This window comes from Actinia tenebrosa, unplaced genomic scaffold, assembly GCF_029948245.1.
Source record: "Actinia tenebrosa isolate PJP-AT-01 unplaced genomic scaffold, QUT_ActTen_1.0 PGA_scaffold9__36_contigs__length_13948895, whole genome shotgun sequence".
NCBI classification, from domain to species: Eukaryota; Metazoa; Cnidaria; class Anthozoa; order Actiniaria; family Actiniidae; genus Actinia; species Actinia tenebrosa.
This window is the reverse complement of record NW_028292586.1, coordinates 2,535,852-2,562,889: the sequence shown is the minus strand read 5'-3', so window position 1 is coordinate 2,562,889 and position 27,038 is coordinate 2,535,852. Positions and strand designations below refer to the sequence as shown.

The following is a 27,038-nucleotide window of genomic DNA, read 5'->3' as shown; positions in this document are numbered from 1 at the left end:
ATCTATCATCACCATATAAGTTTTGATGAACTGATCTTTCAAATAAGAAGCTTTTATTAATCTTACATGCAAAAAGTATTCGGGACCTTCGAAACGTTACTGTCCATGACTGCCTCTTCATCATACGCAGTCAGTATAGGTGCTGAGTGAGGAAAAGACATTATTTATTGAATGAAAAATTGGTTCACCCAGTAGTCCAGTTTCGAGTTCCAAAATACCGCTGTGTTCCATGATTACAGACTCATTTGCTCGGGCTAAGCCTCGAATCAGTGTCTAATTACTCGCAAATACCAACGGTAAAGTAAAGAATGCACAACTTCAACAATACAAACACTTTGAAACTTGACGGACCTTGACTGGAACACGTGAATATTCTTCACAAAATCGAGGCTAAGCCTGAGTAAACGAGTCTGTAATCAAGAAACACAGCGGTAATAGACCCCTTTCGAATTCCAAATTACCGCTGTGTTTCTTGATTACAGACTCATTTACACAGGGTTAGCCTCGAGTTTGTGCAGAATATTCACGTGTTCCAGTCAAGGTCCGTCGAGTTTCAAAATGTTTGTATTGCTGAAGTTGTGCATTCTTTACTTTACCGTTGGTATTTGTGAATATTTAAACACTGATTCGAGGCTAACCCTGTGCAAATGAGTCTGTAATCATGGAACACAGCGGTAATTTGGAATTCGACAGGGGTCTATTTGGAACTCGAAAAGGGTCTATACTAGGGAGGGTGTTTGTACATAGTGTTAAATACAGAGTGATTTTAAAGGTTATTTTCATGAAAAAAAGTATTATTAATATAGAGTGACGGTTTTAAAAAATTGAATAATTATAAATAAAAAATTCATTTTATATGTATATATATTTATATATTGTTTAAGATCATATTTAGATCTTATTAACCAAGCTTGGTCGGTCTGTACGGGATAATCTTGACCGAGGTCGGAATGTACAGACCGAGGTCAAGATTATCCCGTACAGACCGACCAAGCTCGGTTGATAAGAGTTTTATTATATGACCACTTTTCATTGAAAAGGACAAAATGTTTTCGCCGTAAGATTAATATGCGATCGGACCGGTTAATACCGGAGAATCTAGACCACGATGCGAATCTAGTCCGCGATGCGATCTATCCAATCAGATTGCTCGATTTGCTAGTGTCCAGGCTCTAAGATTCACGGTCATATAATAATCAAGATCAAGGTTACGAGTAAAAGCTAGGACTTTGGATTACTTGGATTACTTGGATTACTGCATAAGCTTCAAACTTTTGGAGCTGATCTGACCCTCCCCTCCTTCCCTCGCCTTCGGCTTTCCTCCACTGGATCCGCCCAAAATCTTAATTCTTAATCTATCAAAAATCAGTATTGCAAGAGAAAAGGCTCTTTTCGTCGTAAATCTAGAGTGATTTTTTTCTTGTCTTGTGAAAAAATTTAATTTTTTACTTTGACTGTCCTTCACTGATTAACAATTTTGATTCACAGAATAAGTAAAATGACACTTCTCATAGCTTTAGTTTTTTTACTATTATAATTTTTGTACATGCATTTATGTAACCTCTAAATCTATATTACAGGATTAAATCTTTTGTATTCTAATTACCAGGGACCAATATCGAACAAAGACCTCTTTAATTCTCACTGAGCTCTACAAAATACTATAAATAGCCCTGATTTCTAAAAAAAGGAAAACAAAGCTTGGGATCGACAATTTATTCTTTTATTTGTAAAAGCAACGAAAAATATCCTTCAAAGTTCCTTAAATCTTAACTATTTAAACGATTTCAGAAAAACGACAAGTGTTACCCCAGCCCCACCCCCAGCGCAATCATGTATGTAATTTGAACTACTTAAAGCATTTCGAGCATGTTCAATGCTAGATAAGTAAACATCAACGTGGGCTGCTCAATTTCGTACGTAGTTTGTTGGTTGTACATTTGTTTCGTGTATCTCGATAACCAGCAAAAGAATTGCAAAGAAGTAGCGAAAATCGTTAGCGATGGAAGACGCAGGAAGGAGAGAGGAGTTTGCTTTGAGCGACCGCAGCAGCGATGGCGAAACAAAACCCGTCCCAAACGAAGAGTCCCCTCTTATCAACGACGGTGGAAAGGAGATCTCTTACCGTATCTACGAGAAAGGAGGATTCTTTGAGAGTATCAGGAGAATACGATCAGCAACAGCCACCATATCCCTTATAGAGAAACCATCTTTTGACCGCCGGGCGTCAGCGTTCTTAGCCGGCTGGAACGTAAGCAACTTGATTCAAGGAACCGGGATCCTTGGTGTCCCGTACGGAGTACTCATGGGAGGATGGGTTGGTGTCGTGATGATTGTAGTGATCGCATGGATGTGTTGTTTCACTGGAAAGATTCTTATTGAATGCTTGTACGAAAGATCTAAGCGGACAGGACAGAGAAAAAGGGTGCGTACAAATTATCCTGAAATTGGAGAAGCTGTTTGGCCGGGATGGGGCAACAACATCCTCAGTGTTATCCAAGTATGTGAAATGTTTGGCGGCACTATCATGTATATTGTGTTATTAGCAACTATATTCACTGAGATGTTCAAGAACACGACATCCTTGACTATACTACACTGGGCAGTCATTTGCACCTATGTAGCCCTTCCGCTGGCCTTTGTGAGACGAGTGTCAATCATAGCGTGGGTCAGTATGGCGTCTGTCTTCTCTCTCATGTGTGGAATATTGACAATCATAATCTTCTGCGTAACTCAGTATGACTTAATGTCCATCAAAAATATACCACCTTTTAACTTTGAAGCATTTCCTGTTGGGTTTGGTATAATAGTCTTCAGCTACACTGCTCATGCTGTTTTCCCAGGAGTAGAATCAAGCATGAAAGAGCCAAGAAAATACCCAATGATGATGAATTCCTCCTTTGCTTTTGCCGCTGTTGTTAAGCTTCTGCTAGGTCTTCTTGCAGTGTTGGTTTTCGGCAACACTACCGATCAAGTCATCACTGTAAACATGCGCTCAAGCCAAGTGTTCAATATCATTGCGAATGTCTTTATAATAAGCAATGTCTTCCTTGCTTTTCCTATAAACCTCTATGTTATTTTAGAGACAGTTGATCACAAATTTCTACCCCACTTTCCACACCTAACTCAGGACTCCCAGTATCATTGGTTATGGCTTTTAATGTCACGCACCTTCATCTTGACCTTTGCTCTCTTCCTGGTTCTTATGGTTCCGCATTTTGCCCTGGTCATGGGGTTCGTCGGCAGCTTCACAGGGACTTGTTTATGCTTTATATTACCTTGTTACTTTCATATAAAACTTAAATGGGATGAGCTACATTGGTATGACATTGCATTGAGGTGGTTTGTGATTGTTTTTGGTTGTATTTGTGGTGGTCTTGGGGTCTTCTTCTCTGGAAAGAGATTAGTTGAGGCATCTTCGTCAGCCTCATGACTTCAATAGCAAATATAGCACGCATAATTCAATAATAATTTTGGTTCAAAGCAAGTTGCCAGGAGTAACAATACCAAATATGGTTTTACAATCATGTTATTGCAGCCTTGATGCAATCTTTCAGGATTAAAATTTATTTCTACTTTTAATTTAATTTAATGTAATCAAATTTCCAAATACATTAGATTACAATAAAATTAATCTTTTGATTTGCAGAAAGCCTAGAACAGAATACAATGATTCCCTAGTATAGGCCACCGTACTAAATATAATAACTATGATAAAAACTATAATAGAAAAATTGATTATATATATACAAAATATAATAACTTATAATTATTATAATAATAAACAAGTTAATAATTAACAATTATTATTCGCCGAAGACGAATGGATTATCGGGGAATATTTATCGAGACGTGAGTCTTCGAGCAGCAAGGTAAATATTCCCCAATAATCACTTCGCCTTTGGCGAATAATTGTTTTAGTATAAATACACAGGTGATTCTTTCAAAAAAAGAAAAAAAGAAGATAAAAGGCATTTTTTTCCGGTAACAGCAACAAAGTGGCTGGCCGCCATTTTGGATTTTCGCTCGAGGTGATTATCGTGTGATAGTGTGAGTTTCTTAACCAATAAGCGTGCGAGATTTTCTAAGTATAATCACCTGCGTATTTTTACTAATAACTAATAATAGATACATATGCCAGTACAATATAACCTAAAGTTAATTTAACTAAGAAAATTTACATGAAATTTATGACGATAAAACGTCAATAAATTCTTACGAAAAACAGATAGAGAACATGACTCCCTAATATTAAGTGGAAGATTATTCCACAGACAACATATACGAATAAAAAATGAATTCTTATAAGTTTCTGTCCGGCTAAGAGGGACAGTAAGCGTTAGATGGTCAATGTTGATACATAATCTAAGATATTTCCAATTTTTATGACTGCAGGAACATTTGAAATATAATAAAGTGTAACATCCTCTGTTATATACCGTGCAACATTAACATGTTTTTTTTTACATCGTGGAACACAGTTCTAAAACAAGTTGCAACCAGAATGGCCCACTCAAAATGCCCAGTAAACTGGTTACTCTTATCAAAATTTTACTAAAGGCAGTACTTTTGCAGCCTAAATTATTTTTTTAGTAAAGGCAGGGAATAGTTAGAAGTATGAAAGGTTTCTTTCATGATGCATGAACATATCTATAATAAATGGCTTTGTATTCAATTTTAGGTAATAACACTATAAGTTATATATATATAAAATATGTTTTTTGGTATGATTTTTGTTTGTCATTTAATAATGATAATTTAAAAACATTTTATCTTAAAGGTGTCTTGAATTTTTACTACACACCATCACTCATAACCAGTACTACCACCTTGACATTCTGTACAAAAAATCTCATCTTACAGATTTTAAATAGAATTTTTACCACCAAAAACTAACAGAAAAGCTAACAGAGAGAGACCTGATATAATGCCAACATCCAGGAGGGATGAACAATGCCTGACCTTCTTTTAGGATGCATTCTTGGTACACAGCATTACTGAATTTTGGAAATTTTGTCAGGTCTGGTGCCTCAACATCTACCTGTAATCCAGTAGGATGATTTTTGTTTTATCACAGCAGAATTAATTTTGTCACTCACTAGCTACCATCATCAGCATCATCGTCAGCACAATCATCATCAAGCAGCATCATAATGAAGTCACCACCACAATAATTGTCATCCCCCATTCTCACCGGGAACATATTATCAACACCATCATCAACAACCATACATCACCAACATCATCATTATACATGTATGTCATCATCATCACCATTAGCCACAATCCACAATATTCTGACAACAATACCACCACCAAAATCCCCATCATCACCATCTTGTCTACAGTACATCATTACCATCTTGACTACATTAACACCGTAATCACAACAAACTATCTAGATCATCACCAGCCATAACCTATTCTGACATCATCATGCATTATCATCAATATCATTTATCACCATAGTAGGGCTTAATAAGATTGTGTAGTTCCAAATTATCTATACCCCCCTCACAGAGGAATTCCCTCAAGACGCCTACCCCCCAGAAATTCTAATTTTCTTCCATACAATCTCTGTAATTCTTGTTTTTTCTCTGACCCCCCTACTCTTTGGAAATTCCAAATTCCTCTGTGGGGTTGGTATGGAACTACACATTAGAGCCAGTCACCAGAGAATCTCTGGCCAGAATTAAAACTTGTCCAGTCAAATCTTTTTATTGCCACCAGTCATTTTGACCAGTAACATTAAGCCAATAAAGAGGTATGATCAAACTAAAACTAATTATGAACGGCAACTGACTGGCTGTTATTTTACATGTAAGCTCTGCTATAGTAATAGCATGCAATGTTTTTCCTTACCTGGCTTGTATTGTGAAGAAGAAATGACTCATGAGCATAGACATTTTCAGTTTCGTCCTTGCCATACAACCTCACATACTTCTCACCAACAACTTGAGTCAATAGATTGTAGTAAGGATCATGGTGCAAAGGTGAGACCGTACCCTTTGGGCCAAACCAAGCATTAATCATCACCTCACGGTCCTCGTCTCCAAGGCAACAGTAGTCAGGAACAATAATATCCTTCCGCAGCTCAGGAATTTGATCAAATAACTGGTGCTGTGCTAAGTATGCAACTTCTACTTCATTATGAAGCTCACTTGGCTCTACATACTTATCAACAAATTCATTTACAGTCATTAACTTTTGAGTCCAGGATTCTTCAGTGTATTTTGAACCCAGCTCAACTGGCACTGTGCGACTGCCTGCAACTTCTTTTAAGTACTTCAAGCTCCACTTATGGCAAGTCGTTGCGGGCCAGTGTTCAAGCATCCCCTCTATGACTACTGGCTTATCTTTTAGCATGTAATTATTGTAAAATGTTTCCAAAGAAGGAAAGTTACAGTGCTCTATTTCAAACTTTGGGTTTATTAGTGGAGTGTGTGAAATTTTTTGTCTTTTGCGAGCTGGTAAGTCTTCATTCTCAGGACTGTCGTTTCGGCATGATATAGTGCTAACATCTTCAGGTTTGTCAATACTGCTTGTTAAGCCTTGTTCTGGTGGTGTATCCTTTATAGTACTTGTTTGATTGTCTTGCATCTTACTAGCAAGTCTACTTAGTATATTATCTAATACTGGAGCTCCTAACAGAAGCCCCATATCACAAGCTGTCAATGCATCCTTCATCTGTCCAACCTCGTACAATGACATAGCTTTAAACAGACTCCCATATGAATAAGTCTTTCTCCAAGTGACATCCACATCTTTCCAGTGCCCAGTATTCAATTTCTCCCAAGTAATATCAAGAACAGTTTGTGAGTGAAATGTGCAAGACTTGTAATCTTTAGTGAAATAGAACGTTACGGCTTGTTTTAGCAAAAATAGGACTGATCTTCCACCAAGTTTATCTAGCTCACTGAGATTCTTATCTAGATTTAGATCTTCAGGTCTGTGAATGTTTGGTAGGACACCAAATAGGACATCAATTCTGACATCCATTTCTGTCATTTTTTAATAACTTGGGCCTGCAGGTTTATCGGTCAGTGGTTTCAGCATGCAAATTAGTTTCGAGTCCAGTCCTTCGCGAAAACGCTTAGAAAAGCTTCCTCAAACAAACAGAAACCAGAAAAACTCGTATTTTTTTGAAAAGAAATTTTTCATTATGAGTATGAAGAGCTTTTATCTTTAATTATTTTATTGATATTATCGTCATGGCTCCTAAAAAACGTAGAAAGAAGTGCCAACCTTATCATGATCAACGTCAAGATCAAGAATTATTTTTATCCGATGACAGTATGGAGATCATTCAGAACGAACTACAAAAGCGCTTCAGTAAGAAATTCAAGCTTAAGTCTAAAGAAAATCAGTTCGTTCTACCAGAGAGTGAGTTTTTATTCAAAGAACAGCCGTTTGTTGTTAGTGAATTATTGGCCTTGAAAGATAAACTCAATTCGACGAAAAGTCTATTGAATGACATGGATATCGAAGATTGGCACCAACACACGCGAAGGACACACAAAGCAGGACTTGTAGTAAAGCATTTAAGACAGAAAGTACGAGCTGAGATGTGTACGCAAGCTTGGGCGAAGTTGCACGAGATTTTATGCAGCTATGAAGTTGTACCACAAGAAGTCACTGATAGAGGAGAGTTACTTAGTGTGCATTTGTGCGAAGCGCCTGGCGCTTTTATAGCAAGTCTGAATCATTATCTAAGGAATAGATTCCCTGGTTTGAAGTGGCAGTGGCTGGCTACAACTTTGAGTCCTTATTATGAAGGAAATGATCTGAATGCTATGTTGGATGATGATACTTTCATCATAAAGACACTGGAAAACTGGAACTTTGGACTGGATGGGACTGGGGATTTGATGAGACTACAGAACCTGAAACACCTAAAGCAAGCCTGTGACAGCAAGGGACCTGTTCACTTGGTAAATAAACACTGGGGAGGGGGGTACTAGGGGTGGTTCAGTAAGAGTTCTGCTGGGATCTGAAAACCCTGACTCTATTTAAGACAAGGATATTTTTAAAAACATATACCCTGTTTAAGACATAACACAGAACATTATAGCCCTACGTCGCCCTACAGTATGTAAGGTCTTAAAGAATTTAGCAGTGTTTATGGTGGAAGTTACATGTACATGCTAAAAGAAATTGTTTGGCGATAAAATTTTTAGATAGAGCTAACCTATCCAATAATGACTACCCAGTCCTAGACAATGTCAATGAAATTGTATACCCTGTCTTAGACCAAAACCCTCAAATAAACATACCCTGCCAAACAGAACATCCCTGTATAGGCTATATATGGGAGTACACCCTCCCCCCCCTTCCCCTACACACACCCAAGTGTTGTAATAGAGTGTACCATAGCATGCCCTACCAGATTCAATGAGTCACCCTCCCCTCTCCCATTTCCAAGGCATTTATCTACCTAATTAAATGTACCCAAATGATACCCCAGTACATCCCATTCCTGCATACAGCCATTTTTTCTACTTCTACTTCTTCCAGTCCTTCTAACACACATTATAACTGCAAACACTCCTTTGACTTCTTTAGTCGATGTTCAGTAAATATGGATGTTGATTTTTATGGAGGAGAACTGAGAGAAAAGTCCTTAAGACACAGGAGAGAACCAACAAACATCTTTACTCACATACAGCACCAAGACTTGCAAATCCAGTAAACTGGGGTAGCATCAAGGGCTAGAGAGGCAACACTATAGCAGTTCCCATAAGCTTGAACATATTACTTCCCACTCAAATGAAAAAACACCCTCTGTTTGTATTTAGGTGACTGCTGATGGCAGCATAAGTTGTGTTGAAGAGCCAGGTGAACAAGAAAAGACAGTGGGCCAGCTGATATTTTGCGAGACCCTTTCTGCCTTAAACCTCTTGAGTCGTGGAGGCACTTACATCTTCAAGATGTTCACAGCACTTGAATGTCAAATGATTTGCATGATGTATCTTTTGTGTGGTCTGTTTGATGAGGTTCATATCATCAAACCAGGTAACATGAAGATTGAACCCTGAAACGTCCTCTGGGCTGATCTAAGTCAGGGCAGGGCTAACTCACAGATTGAACTCTGAAACAACCTCTGGGCTGATCCAAGTCAGGGTATTGCTAACTCACAGATGGAACCCTGAAACAACCTCTGGGCTGATCAAAGTCAGGGCACGACCAACTCACAGATGGAACCCTGAAACAACCTCTGGGCTGATCTAAGTCAGGGCAAGGCTAACTCACAGATGGAACCTGAAACAACCTCTGGGCTGATCAAAGTCAGGGCACGGCTAGCTCACAGATCGAACTGTGAAACAACCTCTGTGCTGATCTAGGTTTGGATATTGTTTACTCACAGATAAAACCCTGAAACAACCTCTGGGTTGATATTCAGGGCACAGCTTACTCACAGATGACATTTAAATTTACAGTGTAGATTGTTAGGTTTTGTGGAAGGAAGAAAAACCTCAGAAAACCCAGAGAAACACCCTTAAATCAAGGGAGAGAACTACACACATGTAATGCTGAGTCCAGGAATTGAACCTGAGATCCAAGAGTTGAGAGGCACCACCCTTGATTCCAATGGATAAATGTACTTATACTAAGATATCTATTCTCAGGTACAAGCAAGTCTGGCAATTCTGAAGTATATGTCACATGTATTGGCTATGCTGGAGAACTACCATCTGGATACTATCAAGTGTTCGATGAAATCTATAACTCCAACAGCCCAACTGAAGCATTATTTTCACTGAAATTAATCCCAGAAGACTTCCTTGCAAGTGTGAAAGAATATCAGCACTTCTTCATTGAGATGCAAATGGAAGAAATCCAAGAGAATCTCAGACATTTTCACCACATGAGCAAATTGGAAAGAAAACACCTCTACGAACTCAGAGATCAAGTGGCACTCCATTACCTAAGAGTCTTTGATGTTAAGCCCATAGAATCCAAGGATCGAATCGTTCCTGATTCATACTTAGATGGAATTCAGCGTGACCATACAAGCGTAATTCCAGCAAGTGCACACTATGGGAAAACAAGAAAAGCTGGTAGCTACAACCAATGGCACCAAGAAGTTCAACAAAGTTGGCTTGAATCTGTTAGAGATGATGAAATGCTGGCATGCAATCCATCTGCTTGCATAACTTTGAAAGGTATTATATGATTTCATTAATGACATATATTCCAGGTGAGAATCTAGGGGAGGGGTGCAGGGGGAGCCCTCCCATCCCCCCCCCCCCCCCCCCGAAAGATAAAAAGATGTCTACTGCATTATTGGTGTTGGAGTTCCCAAGCAAAGGGTGCACCCCCTCCTAAAATGGAAGTCCTGGACGGTGCACCCCACCCCCTCCTTAGAAAAAACCTGGATCCACCCCTGTATTCTAGAACGTCTGTATATGATTGGAGTTTTAAAGTGTCTAGAGCAGTTTTACATATAACGAGAGGGATGACGTCACTTCTGTAAGTTCACAGACGTCATACTGTATCGTCGCACTCTAGATCTTTTCAAGGCACTTTCATAATTTTTTGATCACAATTTTTTAACAGCTAAAAGGAGCGGAGAGGAACAGCCATTTGAGTATTTTCCTTCCCAATTTTTATGCTTTTTTCTCAATGTTTATGCTTGCTCTCCTTTTTCATCATTTTCAGTTGTTTCACCCTCCTCCTCCATCCCTTGTTCTCCGCTTTAGAGCAGTGTTTGATCGATTTTATTCCCCTTTTTATATTCAGGGCTTTGCCAAGCTAATGATGGGATTATGCTAATTCCTCTCTACCCAGAAGAAGTTGAATGGCTTCCACAAAGAATTCAAGCCAATGGCATTGCCGTTGGGAGCATAACTTGTGGCCAGACAACCAGTCAAGTTAAAAATTCCCGTTTCTGCTCACCAATCTTTATTACTAAACTTGAAGAGGCGATTAAGAACGCGTCGATTCTGACTCCAGGGAAGAGCGGTGACTTGGCTGAGATAACTCAACAAATAACTGGACTTTCTGTTTCTGATTCATCGAGTGAGCTCAAACCCTGTAAATTTTGCAGCAACGCGACTGCAGTTGTCGACAAACTTGTCGAGTTTACCAGGTCTGAGCATGGTACTACAACAACAGCGCTTTTATTAAACTCTGATGAAGAACATTGCAAGTGTTTTGAAGATTATCTTCGCTCTAAAGGTATAACTGTGCGATACCATTCCTCTGCTCAACTTGATAACAAGTCTATTGAAGAAACTCCTCAAGAGAATTCAGTCGACTATTATGGTTTTGCCGTACTATCCCAACGTGCCTATCAACGCATTTGAAAGCATTCATACTTCTCTGGAGGTGAAGACTAAAGAGCAGCTTTTGAAAAGCTGCATTACAGCAATAAAGACGTTGAAACAAGGTGGAACCTTCGTATGTCGAATATACGATACCATGACTCGCTTCACCGTGGGACTACTATACATTCTTCATCCACTTATTTGTTAAAATTACCGTAGTTAAACCAGTTGTTGGGGCTCTTGTGGCATCCAGAAAGATTTCTTGTTTGTAAAAACTACACGGGACGGGATCAAGAACTGATTGCTCACTTGGAGAGAGTTAACAAGGCAATAAATGAGTGTAACTCTGGTCTTGATGTACTTGAAGTTGTAGACATGGATTCTCTCTACGAGAAGAAGTTCTTTTCTTTTGTCATGAGGATGAACGAAAACCACGCTCATCTACAGCTGCTTAATATTGTTAGGCTAGAGAGCTTTAACCTCTTTCCAGATAAATTCCCATCGGAAGAAGAACTATTAAGATTGAGACAAGAAGTGCTAAATTATTTAATCAATTAATTGTTTTTCACTTCCCCCCAACCACCCCCCCCCCCCAACCACCCCCCCCCCCCCCCCCCCCAAAAAGGAAAGAAAGAAAAAACTGTAGACTGTTCAACTGAGCGAATCGTTTTGACAAATATAGTTCATTTTCATGTTAATAGGAAGCAGATTTAGTTGGTTTTATGTTTAAAAGATTCTCATTTACTGAATTCCAAATTCATATGAAACCCTAGTCTCCCCCACAGCCGCTTTCAGTGTCGTCACGCAACGGGGGAGAAAACGTTGCGTGACGACACTGAAAGCGGCTGTGGGGGAGACTAATGAAACCCTGCGGTAACATTGGAATGGTTAACATTTTCCTCTTTTTTTTTCTTTCAAAATAATCAAACCGCCCTTTGGCGAACTCGTGAATACTAGTTGCACTTTACAAAGATTGGACTCCCTGTGTCCCTATGCTATTCAAAATAAGAATTATCTTGTATTAGATTAAATCTAGTATGTTGTATCTCTGAATATCGCTCATTAAATCTGCATTAAATTGCGTCGTGAGACATGGCTCAAAACATCGACTGCCTGCATTATTGCACGCAATGTTGCACCGTGTGTCCGTAGAGTCCAAATCTTAACAGTGCAAAAAGAGGAAAAGAATTGCTCGAAAAATTTTAATAAATTTCGAACAGGGAAAATTTAATTTTCACTCGTCTGAATAATAATTAATTTTGCGCACAAACATCGATAACCATATCGAAATTTTATCTTAAACGTTTTATCTTATTTCGAGGCGCGATTACACTGAGCAATTTTCTCTGCAACTTGTCTTGCATCAGCGTTGCGAGACAAGTTGCAAGTTACACGGTGCAACGGAGACTCAATCGTTGCCAATAGTAGAAAGGACTTATACTTTCTGCAACGCCGGATTGTTGCAATTTGACTCACAACATTATTTCAAATACGCTGTGGGCTACACGATGGACCCTGAGGCATGATTAATGAACAATGACTAACTCAATCACCTGGACTACGAATATCCAATCTAGCCATCACCTAAGGTTCAGGCTAGATGGGATACTCGCATTCCAGGCGACTAAGGTTCAGGATAGATGGGATACTCGCAGTCCAGGTGACTAAGGTAATGGCTATATTGGATACTCGCAGTCCAAGCGACTAAGGTAATGGTTAGATGGGATACTCGCAGTCAAGGTGACTATGGTAATGGCTAGATGGGATACTCGCATCCCAGGCGACTAAGGTTTGGGCTAGATGGGCAACTGGACTGCGAGTATCCCATCTAGCCATTTCCTTGATCACCTGGACTGCGAGTATCCCATCTAGCCATTTCTTTAGTCACCTGGACTGCGAGTATCCTATGTAGCCATTTCTTTAGTCACCTGGACTGCGAGTATCCCATCTAGCCATTTCTTTAGTCACCTGGACTGCGAGTATCCCATCTAGCCATTTCCTTAATCACCTGGACTGCAAGTATCCCATCTAGCCATTTCCTTAGGCACCTGGACTGCGAGTATCCCATCTAGCCATTTCCTTAATCACCTGGACTGCGAGTATCCCATCTAGCCATTTCCTTAATCACCTGGACTGCGAGTATCCCATCAAGCCATTTCCTTAGTCATCTGGACTGCGAGTGTCCCATCAGATCTAGCCATTTCTTTAGGCACCTGGACTGCGAGTATCCCATCTAGCCATATCCTTGGGAGACGGCTGGAAGGGATACTCGCAGTCCAGGTGATTGAGTAATAAGCAGTAGACACTATGCCATCGAGTTTACGCAGATATACTTCATATCCTATTTTACTAACGAAAAATATAGTTAAATGACACACGAAATTACTGACATAATGTACATCCTGTTGTAAGAGTTGTAAAACTTCGGAGTTCTTTCGGATCCCACGTGCACAGCCAGAAGTCCCGCGTACAGGCTGGTCAACTTGGCTGCTGTGTATGTGACTGCTTACGACTTTTTATCGAATGGAAAACGTTTTATATTTGAACAACGTTTCAAACATGATTTGGTTTGATTCAGTGACTTCTACAAGGTAATCGCAGCCATTTTTGTAGTGAATTTTATTTGTTTTTTCTTTTTTTGGAACAAGTTAGGCACACAGGTAAGGCTAAGAATTCAACGCGGGCTCAATTTCAGCTTCGATGCACATGCTCAGATGTGCAATGAAACGTTTTTTTGCCGCCTCTGACCGGTCTAATGACGCGAAACATTTTATCCGTTTTCATGTGTGGACGGATTTTTTTTTTTCGGTTTCGGTGTGAAAAGTTGCGGATTCAAATTTATCATAGCGTGGACGGGGCCTTAAGCGCTGAATACCTACAAGTGAATATTTTGCTTATACCAGACATGATTCAAAAATGTTGTTGTTTATCTGTACGTATTTTTATAAACGCATCCCACATGGAAAGGAGTGAATATGCGTTCTATATAGCCTCTACCTGATCAGTGTGTAATTCTGTCGGGGCCGAAATCTCTGGCATAGCCGTAAATGCTTCGCGCTGCCATACGACGGTTCAGTACTCGATGTCTGGAAGTATATGGTCCTTTTTTAATGAATGAAGAAGCTAAAATCCCAAAATTATGTTTCCATAGCAGATAAACTCCGAAACTACTATGATGCACGTTCCGTTTAATTTTACTAACTGAGAAATCCCAAATGGAAAGGGGTGAGGAAGAGTTCAAAGCCAAAAAGCCACTGCATTTATGTCAAGTAAGACGGCAAGTGAGACTGACAGACGGACAGACAGACTCTTTATGACCCAGCAGTTTTCCTGTCATGCGCAACAAGTAGTTCTTCTCGAAAAATGATTAAAAATGGCGGACGTTTGATGTTTTGATTTTAAATCTTGATTTTTTTACTCCCAGTGGCCTAAATTTCGCAGGATATTAGTGCCAAAGAAAGCAGAAATCATGAATTCTATGGCTGAAGATGACCCAACTTTGCCGTTGGACTTGGAAAAAAGGTAAAAATTCAAAACAGTTGTCATTGGTTGAGCAGTTCTGATTTCAAAAAATAGCGCGCGATTTTTTCCCTCTTTAACCAGTAAACAATACTAAAGAATTGTCAAACACAAGACTTGAATGAAAATAACATTAAACTCTTAAACTTTCAAGAGTTTTCGCCTTTTTTTTTGTCTTGTAAAAAGTAATATTCACCGCGAAATATATAATTTTTTAAGACGCCGAACGCGACATTTTAGTTCAAAGGAAGCTGAATTCAAAATGAATTGATTATCTTTAATTCCGACTGTTAAATAGCTTTATTCATACTACTACATGCTTATTTATTATTTATCTCTTCTTTTTGTTTTAGTACGAATATCGCTCGCTTCAAACAGGCCATAGCGTCGAGAGAGTTTGGAGAAGAAATGTTGAATATTTCGAGCGAATTCCCCGAAGAAAACTTTCAAAATCTCACAGGAACGAGTGAAAATGGTATTTATTTTTAAATATAAACTTCTGAAGAAACTAATAATTTGGAAAATGAATTTTTTTTGAGATTTAAAGCGACTTATCTGGTACGTGTTAGTATTTTGATCTTTAGTTGACTTTCATCAAGTTCGTAATTTAATCTGTTGTAAATTTGAAACAAAATTTGTCGACGTTTCTTAATTTTTTGCTTATTCTATGAAAATGTTAGGTTATTTAGGTTTCATTATTTTGAATTACAGCCAAGGAAAGTGCAGCATCCCAAATGAAGACTTTGAGAGATTATGAAATGGTAAGAGATAATGACCATCTGTCTGTCTGTCACGCAATCCTCACATATCAAAATAATCTTTCATCTTTCATCAAACGGATTTGAAAAAAAAGAAATTTAGAAATCTAGATGAATTTATAAAGATTTTTTGAAGGTTGAAGCTGCTGATGGTAGAAGCAAAATTTACAAACATATAAATGATAATTAGTAGGGTATATGATTTCAAGCATTCTTTGAATTCCTTAACCATTTATTTAACTATTTCAGAAATACACCACTTGCATGGGACGTCAAAGCAGCTCAATAGACCCCTTCACAGTTCTCTGCACCATCTTGAAAGGTAACCGTGCCTGTGCATCGAAGCAAGGTGGATGGTGAGCTTATAATGATAGAGACATGTGAATAATTGTTCAAGATGTTGAAAAAAAGGTCTCTATCATTGCAAGCTCAGCGTTCGTCTCGCTTCAATGCACAGGCATGGTTACCTTTCAAGATGGCACAGGGAACTGTGAAGGGGTCTATTTGGAGGACAAAGCGAAAAGAATTTCAATCTCATGAGAATTGGAAGCCTATTGTTATGTCCTCCAAATTGAGTTGCATTTTGATGTACAGCAAGGGGTGTATTGAAAGAGCTTTATGACATTATTACCAGATTGAAATATGTTCTAATAACACAGTCACTAAGAGGAGCTTATCATATCTATCTCTCGATTTGAGAATTGTTCTTTACATTTTGATGGGGTTGACCATCCCTTTTCAATGTATTTCCTGTATATTTTCCTGTATTGCTCGGCTATCCACGGTGTTGTGATAAAGGGAAAAGTGAGAGAAAGACCAGTCTGTCCTTTTGCAATGTACTGCAGACCAACGAGCAACACAGGCTACCCAAAATGTTAATTTTTAAATTGAACTGTGAGTTACCAATTCCTTAACTTAGTTCAGCCCAGACAGCTTGAGGTTGTTTCTTGATTTTAAAAGAGGATTTCAGGATTTCCATTGGGGGGAGGAAGTGTCATCCATTCCTCCCTCAATGGTCAAAAATTGTGCTTTATTAGTGAATGGAGCACAGTGCTAACGCCATTCAGAAGTGCTGCTAGATCCTGCAACCATCTTTCTTTTGCATAAATAAACTCAACGACCAAAAAACAAGTAGTAACTAAACGGAACACAAAGGCTTTGTTCATACCCAATTAGAAAATTGAGATCATGGGCACTCCTGGACCTCTGTCTACATCTCCACTTGTTAGTTCAGTGTTTATTGATTGGTAAATGCACAACCTGAGCACAACCTGAGCACAGAATTGAACACCACTCTCTGCATTATTGAAGTAAAGAATCAGCTTTACCATTGCTTTATCTTTTGTGTTGAACAATTTTTAGCAAAATTATGAAAAATCTCTAGCCAATAGTACTACTACATTAAATTCATGACTCATTTTAAATCACTTGGGAATAAGATTAAAGTGGAATTTCTTGTATACCAATAATATTGTCTTTTGAGTTAAATAGATTCTAATAAAAAAAATTTACTTAAGAGAATATTAATTATGACATGCTAGAGAATTTGATAATTTTTTATTTAAGTCTTATAATAATTAATTATGTAATAATAATAATAATAATAATAATAAGTCCAAAAATAATATTTATAATTGATTATTTTCTACAAATGGCTTAAGATAAAGGATTATTGTTGTTTCACTCTCGATGAAAATGAAAGGGCATTATAGCTAGTTTACATAAATGAGCAGCTGTAATTCTTAGTAGCGTTTCAGACCTTTGCATCTATCAATAGGATCGTTTGAAATTCTGGACGTAAAAACTTTATGCTTAATGTCTATACATAATGACCAACAACCTTCTTGAGGTATATAATTTTTTTTTACATATTAATTTTACTTGGGATCTCTTTGTATTTTATATTAAGAATGTATTCATAAATCAAAATTGAATGCAAAAGTTTATGCATAATGACTGACAACCTTCTTGATCAAAGTATTGGAAAATATGTTTTACATATTTACTTATTACGTAACTTATATTTAGAATTTATTTATGAATCAAAATTAAATGCTAGTTGTAGTGAATGTGATATATAATTTATTTATATATATAAAATACGCCCTAAATATTTAGATTTATTCTAAGTCATATTGTAAAGTTAATCACTTAAATTAATGTTATGAAGACCAAAATGATGACTGACAATCCTTTTGTAACGTTATCTAGTCATTAACAGGTGCATATTAGATCCTTAAGCTAAGATGCAAAGAAAAGTGTTTTAAATTTAAAGTTATGGAATATTTTTTTGCTGTTATCTGGAAAACTACAAAGTATTGATTGGTGAAATGTTTTATTATTGTTACCATTATTATTATTATTATCATTAGATATTATTATTATTATTTTATATTTAAAAAAATGTCTCATGTCACAAATTCCATAATGTAATGATCAAATGTTCATAATAATAATAATATTATCCATTCATTTAATTTCATTTATTTATTCAATATTCATTTATTTCTTCATTTATTTATTTATTTATTTGTTCATCTATTTACTTATTTATTTAATTAGTTAGTTATTTGATATAATTCATTTATTTGTTTAGTTATATATACTTATTTTTGCATATTTATCATATGACCCGTACGGCCCTGCTCGCGCGCTCTAATAAAACCATTGGAAAAAGTCACGTGATGGGGGCCGGACGGGCTGATGTAAGCAGGCCGGAAAAACCCGTCTGGCCCTGCTCAAATCCGCGCGCTTTCTTTTTCTTAATTATTTTATTTTCGTGAGGCTCATATGATAAAATGCTTATTGACTGAGTTAGGTCAGGCTGTACGGGAAAATATTTGGCTCTCGGTCATTTGTACGGACCTCACTGCGCTCGTACCGTACGACATGACCTCGAGCCAAATATTTTCCCGTACGGCCCTCCCACTCTGTCAATAAGTACATAATATTTGCATATATTTGGTCATTCATTTATTTGTTTGTTTGTTTTATTTGTTCATTGGTTCATTCATTCACTTATATATTTGTTTATTCATTCATTTGTTTGTTTGTTTTATTTGTTCATTCATTCATTCATTTACTTTTTTTAAATTAATTTATTTGTATATTTAATTGTTTATGTTTTATTTATTTATTTGCTCATTCATTTATCTCATTCATTTATCATAATTTGTTTCTCACAACAGCAAATGTCTGAACTTAAGAAGGAAAACTTTGGACTTAAACTAAGGATTTACTTTCTTGAGGAACGATTAAAGCATGATGATACTCCAGAGGATATATTCAAAATGGCAAGTAAACTAATAATGAATATCTATTTCATATTAATTTCATATTACATTGTATTTCAGTTATAATTTTGAGGATTTTAAAAAACTTTTAGCTGAACACTATAAATGAATTTATTATATATGATCTAATTTTTATTTTTATTTTTTAGAGACTATTTTCTATTTTTAGTTTTTTTAACATTAAGTTTCTTTGTGTTATTTTTAGCAGGACCCCCATTGATAACAGCATAATTGTTGAAGGGTCATTATCCTGCATAAATATTCGTCTTATCATTATTATTATTATTATTATTATTATTATTATTATTATCACAACATCTTAAAAATTGAAAGGGGTACTGTTTGGCGCTATTTCTAAATTGTGCGCAATAGTGTTTTACAGTATATAGAAGAATACAAAAACAAACGCACCTACATACAATGTACTTACATAGGAATATATATGTCAATTTTGTTATTTTACAGAATATTGAGCTCAAAGTGACGGTTGAAGAACTGAAAAAAGAACTAGTGGAGAAACAAGAGCTGCTTATAAAAGCCTCGTAAGTATATGATATGTATAGAGGGGTACAAATAACAGCCAGTCAGTTGCCAGTCATGATGGCCGAATCTTATTTAGCTCGGTTATGGATAACATCAAATTCTAATTAGGCCTTGTATGATGACTGGCCTTTATTTCAGCCCTATGTATGTAAAGGACAGTAGATGTTTATGTAGAATACCTTGTTTATGTTTCAGCATGTTGTGTAAGGTACCATACAAATGCTGCACACCATTTGAATTTGATTCAAATCTTTCTCAATTTGTTTTTCAGAAATGCAGTTGAAATGATAGCAAGCCACAGTGATTCACAAATCAAGCAGGTTTGTGTCAGTGTACTAGTCCTGTGTTAGAGAGACCACTGTAAGTTTACACCAAGTAGTAAAATAATTTAATCCAATTATTGCTTCTAGATCAAGGAAGACCACCAGGAATATCTCGGTGAAGTCAAAGAAAATTATGAAACAAAGATCAAGGAGATGGAATATGAGCTGGGTTCAACAAAGAGAGATCTTGAAGATGTAGCTGAAAGACTGGTACTAATTAACCTAATATATAAGTGCTACACCCTAGGGAGTGAGGGGTGGGGGAGATGGAATATGAGCTGGGTTCAACAAAGAGAGATCTTGAAGATGTAGCTGAAAGACTGGTACTAATTAACCTAATATATCAGTGCTACACCCTAGGGAGTGAGGGGTGGGGGAGATGAAATATGAGCTGGGTAAAGACTGGTACTAATTAACATAATATATCAATGCTATGCCCTAGGGAGAAAGGTGAGCGAAGGCGACCTTGAGAAAACTTAAGTTGAGGACCAATAATTATGTGACTAGTGATATGGACATGAAATGCTTCATGTTGGGGGGGGGGGGGGGGGGTAGGGAATTCCCCCAAGAAATTTGACTTTCAAATAGTCCTTGTCCTTGTTTTGCAAGGGGCCCATGTTAATAGCTGGTCGCTAAGAAACCTATAGCCCTTGTTCCTTGTTGGCATTGGTGAGAGGTGAACATTGTCATGTTAAATGTCACTTGGCTTTGTTGACATTGAGACACCTCAGGGAATCAATTTCGATACCCCCCCTCCCCTCCAAGAAATTTGATTCTGACCTCCACATGGGTAGGGTTTTTAACCTCACTGAGATCCCCACCCCCACCCTCCACACCCACCCTCCACACCCACCTTCCACACCCCACAGTGGATCCCAATTATTGAGACTATTCTTGGATGTTTGTTATTAGACCGAGGCAGTCAACATGAACCAGCAGCTGAATGAGAAACTACTTGAAAGTACAGCTGGGTTTAATGAGAACCAACAACATTTACAGGTGATACATGGAAAAGCCTTTAAGTTGAAAGACAGTGTTCATAATATTATTGTTGATCTAAATTCATCTATGGATATGTCTTTCTATTTATTCAGGGGGGCATTTATTGATATGTTTATTTATAAACTCATTCTTTCGACATTCATCCATCCATCCATCCATCCATCCATCCTTTCATCCATCCATCCATTCATTCATTCATCCATCCATGTCACCCATCCATCTATCCATCCATCCATCCATCCATCCCATCCATCTATTCATCCATCCATCCATTCATCCATCCATCCATTCATTCCTTTGTTCGTTCATTCATCCATCCATTCACTTATTCATCCTTCATTTGTTTGTTTGTTCCTTCATTTTTTCATTCATTCATTCATTCACATTCTTAACATTCATTGGTTTTGCTATTCAAAGTTTCCTATTTTGATATTCAGGACAAAACAAAAGAATCCTTGAATGTTAAAGACAAGTAAGTGTTTTTAATTACTTATTTATTGCCATCATTACTACTCTGACAGTCACTGTAATTTACTTATCATGTCAATTTGAATCATGTTAGAATTGCCCTATTTCACTATGACGTCACTGCTTGTTTATGTGGGGGATAGAATTGCCAAATCCAATAGAAAATTCAACAAAATTTGCTCCTAGCGAAACAGTTTAATCTAAAATGGCCTGGTTTTCAGATATAATATGTGTTAATATGTATTGAAAAACATTCTGAGCGTTTGCTGGCTATTCTACTTCTCTACGTGGATTGATACAGGTTTTAGAACAATTTTGGTTGAATTTGTGTTGATTTGACCCCCTCCGACAACCATGATCCTTTACGTTTAAACAATAGGTTGTTTTGATGTGACGTCATAATGAAATAGGGCAATTAGTAACATGTAATTATAGTACCTTTTGTTTGATTTCCCTTTCATTTTTTCTCACGTTCTGAACAGGATGATTGATGATCTTAATGCTGCTTTGGAATCTGAAAGAGCTGCAATCAAGGTTCAAAGCTACTATTACTACCTCTTAAATCATTTACCAGTAAAGTGATATTACCTAAAAACTGTGCACTCATTTCTTTTATAAAATAACTGTTATGAATGTCGCGTTCTGATTGGTTTGGAGCGCGTGCTTTATGAGAGCACATTGCACGCATGCGCACTTTCCGTTGCGTCATTCCTATCTATTATTGTAAATCGTATTTTATAAAAGAAATAAAAAACTTGCTTGCTGTGCTATATGCAGTCATAAAGCACTTGGGGATTGGCAGAACACTTGAGAAGTGTCCAGAAGCACCCCGCTACGCGTCGTGCTTCTCCTAACACTTCTCTCATGTTTTGCCAACTCCTGCGTGCTTTATGACAGCACACAGCACACGCTCGCGTTTTCTATTTCTTCAATACAGTACAAGCCTCTTTCGACTAGCAATCTTATTATCTGGATTATTCTCACTAGATTTTTCTTTACATAAGAACCACTAGCTGTTATACAGTAGATACTCTCATGCTCTCATTATTGATTCTATTTTATCTGTTCTTGTTGATACAGGAGCTTGAAGAGAATGCACGAACCCTTGAAGAGGAAAAAGAGGTATGAATAAAAAGAAGTGATGAAAAAGTATTGAATAGACCTATCACGAATTAGCTTGACTGACTACGAAACAATGGTTTGAAGTTGAGATTGAACTTGATTCTTTTATTCATCAAGTTCAATCTCGACTTGAAACCATTGTGTTGTGACCAGTCAAGCGAATTCAGGATAGGTCTATTCTGATTGGTTGAGTACGCAGGGCTTAATTTGATTTAGGACCATAAGACCAAACACTGTTTTTATATTTTCAGTTCCATGTGACATTCCCTCAAGCATTTTGTCTTATATTTTGTAGTGGTTTGTTTAAAACTGACCTATCTTATGACCTTTGATGGGAGTTTTATTAATGGTAGTATCTGTATTCTGTTTTCTTTAGAGAGCTCAAAATGACTTGAGGAAACTAGTTGAGGGTGAGAAGAAACTGAAAGCACTGGCAGAAGAACTGAACAAGAGAAACAAATCCTTTGAAGTATGCAGTTGATCCTAGACTATGAAATTTTTAGGATAATTCATGGTTAAAATTCTGAATTCAGTAAAAGTGACTGTGAATTTCCAGATAGTAGGGTCGTTAATATGAGTTGACAAGCATCGAAGATGTCAATGCTGAGATGATGGTGCTTTTCAAAATGTTTTTTGTGCTGGTCCTTTATCATTCTTAGAGTTGTCTTCATTAGAACGTCAGTTTACCACCCTACCTCACCTCACCCCACCCAACCTGACCCCACCCAACCTGACCCCACCCAACCTCACCCCACCCACCCTGCACTTAATTGAATTTTTTTTGTGCCAGAGTCTTTGAATCATTTATAAATTGTTTCCTTTTTTTTCAGGATGTAAAAGAAAGAGCAAGGAAACTGGAAAAACTGAACAGAGTAAGTTAGTGGGAAAAGTGTGGGTCTCACCGAAACATCTTTATTTCAACTCAGTGGTTAACATGACACAATAATTGCCACCCCACCTCTTTGCACTCCACTGTACATAAGGCTACCACTTAACATTACTAAGGGTTGATTGAATCTGTCTTCTTTTTCAGGAACTTAAAAACCAACTCCATGAAACTGAGAGACAGCAGCACTTGAGCTCCAGAAACTCTCTCGAAAATTCCCCCGAAATACAGGTAATATATCATTGGTAATGCTGTACTTTATGAACAGGCTACACATGTGGGGTCAACAATATTATTGCTTGACTGTCGATCAAATGTTGGTTGAGTGTTGGCTGACTGTAAATGATTGGACAATGCATGACAGACATGAGTACTCTTTCAAGTCTTTTTGTTGGCCAATGTGTAGTCAACTAATGTCCACATAACAGTGGAGCTATTGTTGAACAATAGATGTTGACCAAATCAATCCTGTTCTACTTTCTTCCCAGTTAAAGAACAAAACAAGAATAGAAGACTTGGAGAAAAGTCTTGCTGCAGCAAGAGAGTCTGCCCACACAGCAAAAATGAAATGGTACCAGGTATGACGGCAGCTAAAACTAATACCACAATATATTTCATTCACTACATGTCTCAGTTGAGTGTGGCTAGCTTGTCAGAGGTTTCGTTCAGTCATATTCTTGGGGTGTAACCACATGTCTCAAACTCCATGGGAGATATAAATAGTAATCAAAACTTCCCCAATGTTGGTTGATCTAACAAGAATTAATCTAAATAAATGAGGAATTCTTTTTTAACTTACACCCCAGGCAAATTATTAAACTTTTTCCTTCAAAATATACCAATTCTTTTTCTCTTTATCATGAATTTCAATTTTTGCTTGCTCAATCATCCATGCATCAATTTATTAATTCCTTCGTCAATCCTTCCATTCCTTTCTCCACCCATTGACCCATTAATTCATTTGTTTGTTTTTCATTTCCAAGACCTTTGAAGAGCATTCAGAAGTTGTTAGAGCAAGAGATGCCAGCATTGCAGCACTTCAGAGTAGCATCAGTGCCAAAGACCTGGAGCTCGAGGTACCGCATTGTGTGCACTACCGGTACATGTATATTGTTATGTATAATTAATATACATGGAGCATCATGATCTTGTCATGGTGGAAACACCTTTCGTTCATCATGCCTTATATGGTGTTGTTTGTACCCAAGCTAGAGTGGAATGGTGCATTGTGGTCTAGCTTGGGTGCAAACATCTTTCGTTCATCATGCCTCATATGGTGTTGTTCATACCCAAACTAAACTGGAATGGTGCATTGTGGTCTAGCTTGGGTGCAAACATCTTTCGTTCATCATGCCTCATATGGTGTTGTTCATACCCAAACTAAACTGGAATGGTGCATTGTGGTCTAGCTTGGGTGCAAGCATCTTTCGTTCATCATGCATCATATGGTGTTGTTCCTACCCAAACTAGACTGGAATTTTTTCACCAACAGAGGCTGATCCAATCTTTGTCCTCCAAAGACATTGAACTACAGAGATTGAATAATGGTAAACTAGCGCTTGAGCAAAAACTGGATGATCTATTCAAGCAAAAGGAGAAAGAATTAACTGTGAGTTCATGGTCATTGTATACTACATAATGTCTATATAATATCTAAGTAATACATGCTGTCAGGACAGGTGCATGGATAATTATAATATTATAGTATAGGTTGCTTAATGCCTAGTTCTCACTAGTGACACATATGAGTACAAACACAAGCCTACACAAGAAAAACTAAATCTACCTTTCTCTTGTGCTTGCATCGCTTCTTTTCATAATGAGAATATGCACTAGTTTGGAGTTGCATCAGCTTACGTCCCTAATAGAAGCAGGCCAAATGACAATATTCAGTTTTAGTCATGTCAGCTACAACACTACTAAGATTAAAACATCTTTTTGCGACATGATATTTTACATTAGTTTTAGTTGTATTATGCAAAATTTGCATCATCGTACTGTATCTTTGATTTTTTTCCCCAGGGACTGGCCAAAAAATTAAGAAAAATGTCTGAACAACATTCTAACAATTTAGACAACTTGGAAAAGAGATACAAGGTAAATACTTATTGCTCCACACTACAACACAGCACAAAACAACTCAGCATTAATATTACCATTAAGGTTGAGGATGCCATCTTGGAAATATGTCCTCTAAAACAGTCCAACAATGCACTGCAAATCCAGGGTTTTTCTTAATCTTGGGATGGCTAATATCATAATTTGAGTTATGCCTCTTTGGATATTTATGAGTTAAAGACGTTATCAATTGAAGTTATATAGACCCAATGATTTTGTATTCCAGAAAGAGTTGAGTGACTGTCAAGAACAAGTGGGACTTAAAGACAGAATCATTGAGAAGCTGGCAGCTGGGAACAGTGAGAAAGATAGAATTATAGAAGTAAGTGGATACATCGCCTTCCACCAGCATACCCACTGTACCTACCTGCTTGCCTACCCTTACCCATCTATCAACTCACCTATCTACACACCCACCCACCCATCTACCTACCTACCTTACCACTAATCCATCTACCTACCCATCTACCTACCTATGTACCTACCTACCTACCTACCTACCTACCTACCTACCTACCTACCTACCTACCTACCTACCTATACTACCTACCTACCTACCTACCTACCTACCTACCTATATTTACCTACATATACATGTACCTACCTACCCATCTACCCACCTACCTGGCCTACTGTACCTACCTGCCTAACCATCTACCTGACTACCCACTTGCTCACCTCCCTACTTACTATCTACTTGTTGGCTGGCTTGCAAACTTAATAGCATTTTCATTAATTTGTTTCTTTTCTTTATCAAAACAAGGACTTTGCAGTGGCACTTAAAGACACATCCATTGATAGCAGCAATCTTGAGGTTTGTGTTTCCTGTACTGTATTTCATTGGTTGTATCCTTGTTTCATAGAGAGATGAATGTATCATGTTTTCTACTCAGGACACCCAGGACATAAGAGACAGTCTTCTGAAGAAACTGCAAAAACAACTGAAACAGAAGGAGAATGCAGTACAGGTAATCCATGTGATGATGATGATGATGATAATGATGATGATGATAGTGATGATGATGGTGATGATGATGCTGCTGCTGATGATGATATTGATAATAATGATGATGGTGGTTAAAATGGTTGCTCATGAGAAGACACAAATATGGATACAGCTCAAACAAATTATGTTATTCTCAAGAGAATGACACGTGGTCTGAAAGGGGATAACATTACGCCCAAGCTACATCAGTTCATAATTAAGTTTTTCTTTTCCTTGTATATGATAAAGAGTGTTATGGACGAGAAATATAAATCTCTTGAAGAGAAGAACGCAGAGCTCCAGGAGTTGAGACAAGCACTGAGAGAAAGGGACAGACTGATAGAGAAGATCAACTCTGCCATCATGAGTGCCGAGCAACAGATACAGGTGAAAAATGATTTCGTATGAGAGCGAGTGTATTACGCATTACTCGGATTACTTCTTTGATGGCGTTTTGAGATTCAGCCACAGTAATCCTAAACCCTGGGGAAATGTGTGGCCTACGGAGAGAATATGCGTTGCTAATTAGTTGCTTATTTGTTGCAGTTGGTGATGCAAGTGATAGTGATGAATTGCGGATGATGCTGAAAGTTATCGTGGTGATGGTGAATTGATTGCGATGATGATGCTGTTGGTCATAATGGTGATGATGATAATGATTGACATGTTTATTGTGATGGTGATGATGACTGATAATGGTGATGATAATTATGATGATGGTGATGGTGGTGATGATGATGATGGTGGTGGTGGT

At 37.6% G+C, this 27,038-nt stretch overlaps 4 protein-coding genes across 5 annotated transcripts in view; 3 read left to right on the top strand and 1 right to left on the bottom strand.

Moving 5' to 3' along the window:
* The first annotated feature begins 1,875 nt into the window (after nucleotides 1-1,875).
* On the top strand, nucleotides 1,876-3,579 carry LOC116304614 (vesicular inhibitory amino acid transporter-like). Its single transcript, XM_031714371.2, has one exon. The coding sequence runs from the start codon at nucleotides 2,003-2,005 to the stop codon at nucleotides 3,431-3,433; it is 1,431 nt and encodes a 476-aa protein (XP_031570231.2). The 5' UTR covers nucleotides 1,876-2,002; the 3' UTR covers nucleotides 3,434-3,579.
* Nucleotides 3,580-4,657: 1,078 nt separating this feature from the next.
* LOC116304615 (lysine-specific demethylase 8-like) lies at nucleotides 4,658-7,006 on the bottom strand. Its single transcript, XM_031714372.2, has 2 exons — nucleotides 5,863-7,006; nucleotides 4,658-5,041 (listed from the first exon to the last, which is right to left on the bottom strand). The coding sequence occupies exons 1-2, from the start codon at nucleotides 6,997-6,999 to the stop codon at nucleotides 4,880-4,882; spliced, it is 1,299 nt and encodes a 432-aa protein (XP_031570232.2). The 5' UTR covers nucleotides 7,000-7,006; the 3' UTR covers nucleotides 4,658-4,879.
* Nucleotides 7,007-7,096: 90 nt separating this feature from the next.
* On the top strand, nucleotides 7,097-11,853 carry LOC116304606 (cap-specific mRNA (nucleoside-2'-O-)-methyltransferase 2). Its single transcript, XM_031714364.2, is given in 7 exon segments — nucleotides 7,097-7,931; nucleotides 8,796-9,012; nucleotides 9,627-10,163; nucleotides 10,741-11,294; nucleotides 11,296-11,460; nucleotides 11,462-11,515; nucleotides 11,517-11,853. Coding segments are annotated over 7 exon segments (2,556 nt in total). The 5' UTR covers nucleotides 7,097-7,211; the 3' UTR covers nucleotides 11,826-11,853.
* A 2,778-nt stretch (nucleotides 11,854-14,631) lies between these two features.
* Nucleotides 14,632-27,038, top strand: part of LOC116304610 (uncharacterized) — a 31,848-nt gene continuing 19,441 nt past the window's right edge. The window contains exons 1-22 of one of the 2 annotated variants that reach the window (XM_089024890.1): nucleotides 14,632-14,789; nucleotides 15,140-15,261; nucleotides 15,498-15,547; nucleotides 18,733-18,837; nucleotides 19,303-19,379; nucleotides 19,652-19,700; nucleotides 19,791-19,913; nucleotides 20,616-20,702; nucleotides 21,143-21,177; nucleotides 21,656-21,707; nucleotides 22,254-22,295; nucleotides 22,672-22,764; nucleotides 23,126-23,167; nucleotides 23,329-23,412; nucleotides 23,670-23,759; nucleotides 24,165-24,257; nucleotides 24,674-24,790; nucleotides 25,204-25,278; nucleotides 25,526-25,621; nucleotides 26,063-26,113; nucleotides 26,193-26,267; nucleotides 26,534-26,671. In XM_089024890.1, the coding sequence (XP_088881016.1) occupies nucleotides 14,737-14,789; nucleotides 15,140-15,261; nucleotides 15,498-15,547; nucleotides 18,733-18,837; nucleotides 19,303-19,379; nucleotides 19,652-19,700; nucleotides 19,791-19,913; nucleotides 20,616-20,702; nucleotides 21,143-21,177; nucleotides 21,656-21,707; nucleotides 22,254-22,295; nucleotides 22,672-22,764; nucleotides 23,126-23,167; nucleotides 23,329-23,412; nucleotides 23,670-23,759; nucleotides 24,165-24,257; nucleotides 24,674-24,790; nucleotides 25,204-25,278; nucleotides 25,526-25,621; nucleotides 26,063-26,113; nucleotides 26,193-26,267; nucleotides 26,534-26,671 (1,749 nt within the window). In that variant the 5' untranslated portion in view covers nucleotides 14,632-14,736. Of the gene's footprint in view, nucleotides 14,790-15,139; nucleotides 15,262-15,497; nucleotides 15,548-17,278; nucleotides 17,394-18,732; nucleotides 18,838-19,302; nucleotides 19,380-19,651; nucleotides 19,701-19,790; nucleotides 19,914-20,615; nucleotides 20,703-21,142; nucleotides 21,178-21,655; nucleotides 21,708-22,253; nucleotides 22,296-22,671; nucleotides 22,765-23,125; nucleotides 23,168-23,328; nucleotides 23,413-23,669; nucleotides 23,760-24,164; nucleotides 24,258-24,673; nucleotides 24,791-25,203; nucleotides 25,279-25,525; nucleotides 25,622-26,062; nucleotides 26,114-26,192; nucleotides 26,268-26,533; nucleotides 26,672-27,038 lie in introns of those variants that run through there. The other variant, XM_089024891.1, reaches the window with a different exon arrangement.

Coding starts and splice junctions, on each gene's coding strand:
- LOC116304615 (XM_031714372.2), bottom strand. CDS start 6,999: ATGGATGTCAGAATTGATGTCCTATTTGGTGTCCTACCAAACATTCAC. Junction 5,042..5,862: donor TTCTTCACAATACAAGCCAG/GTAAGGAAAAAC, acceptor ACTGGATTACAG/GTAGATGTTGAGGCACCAGA.
- LOC116304614 (XM_031714371.2), top strand. CDS start 2,003: ATGGAAGACGCAGGAAGGAGAGAGGAGTTTGCTTTGAGCGACCGCAGC.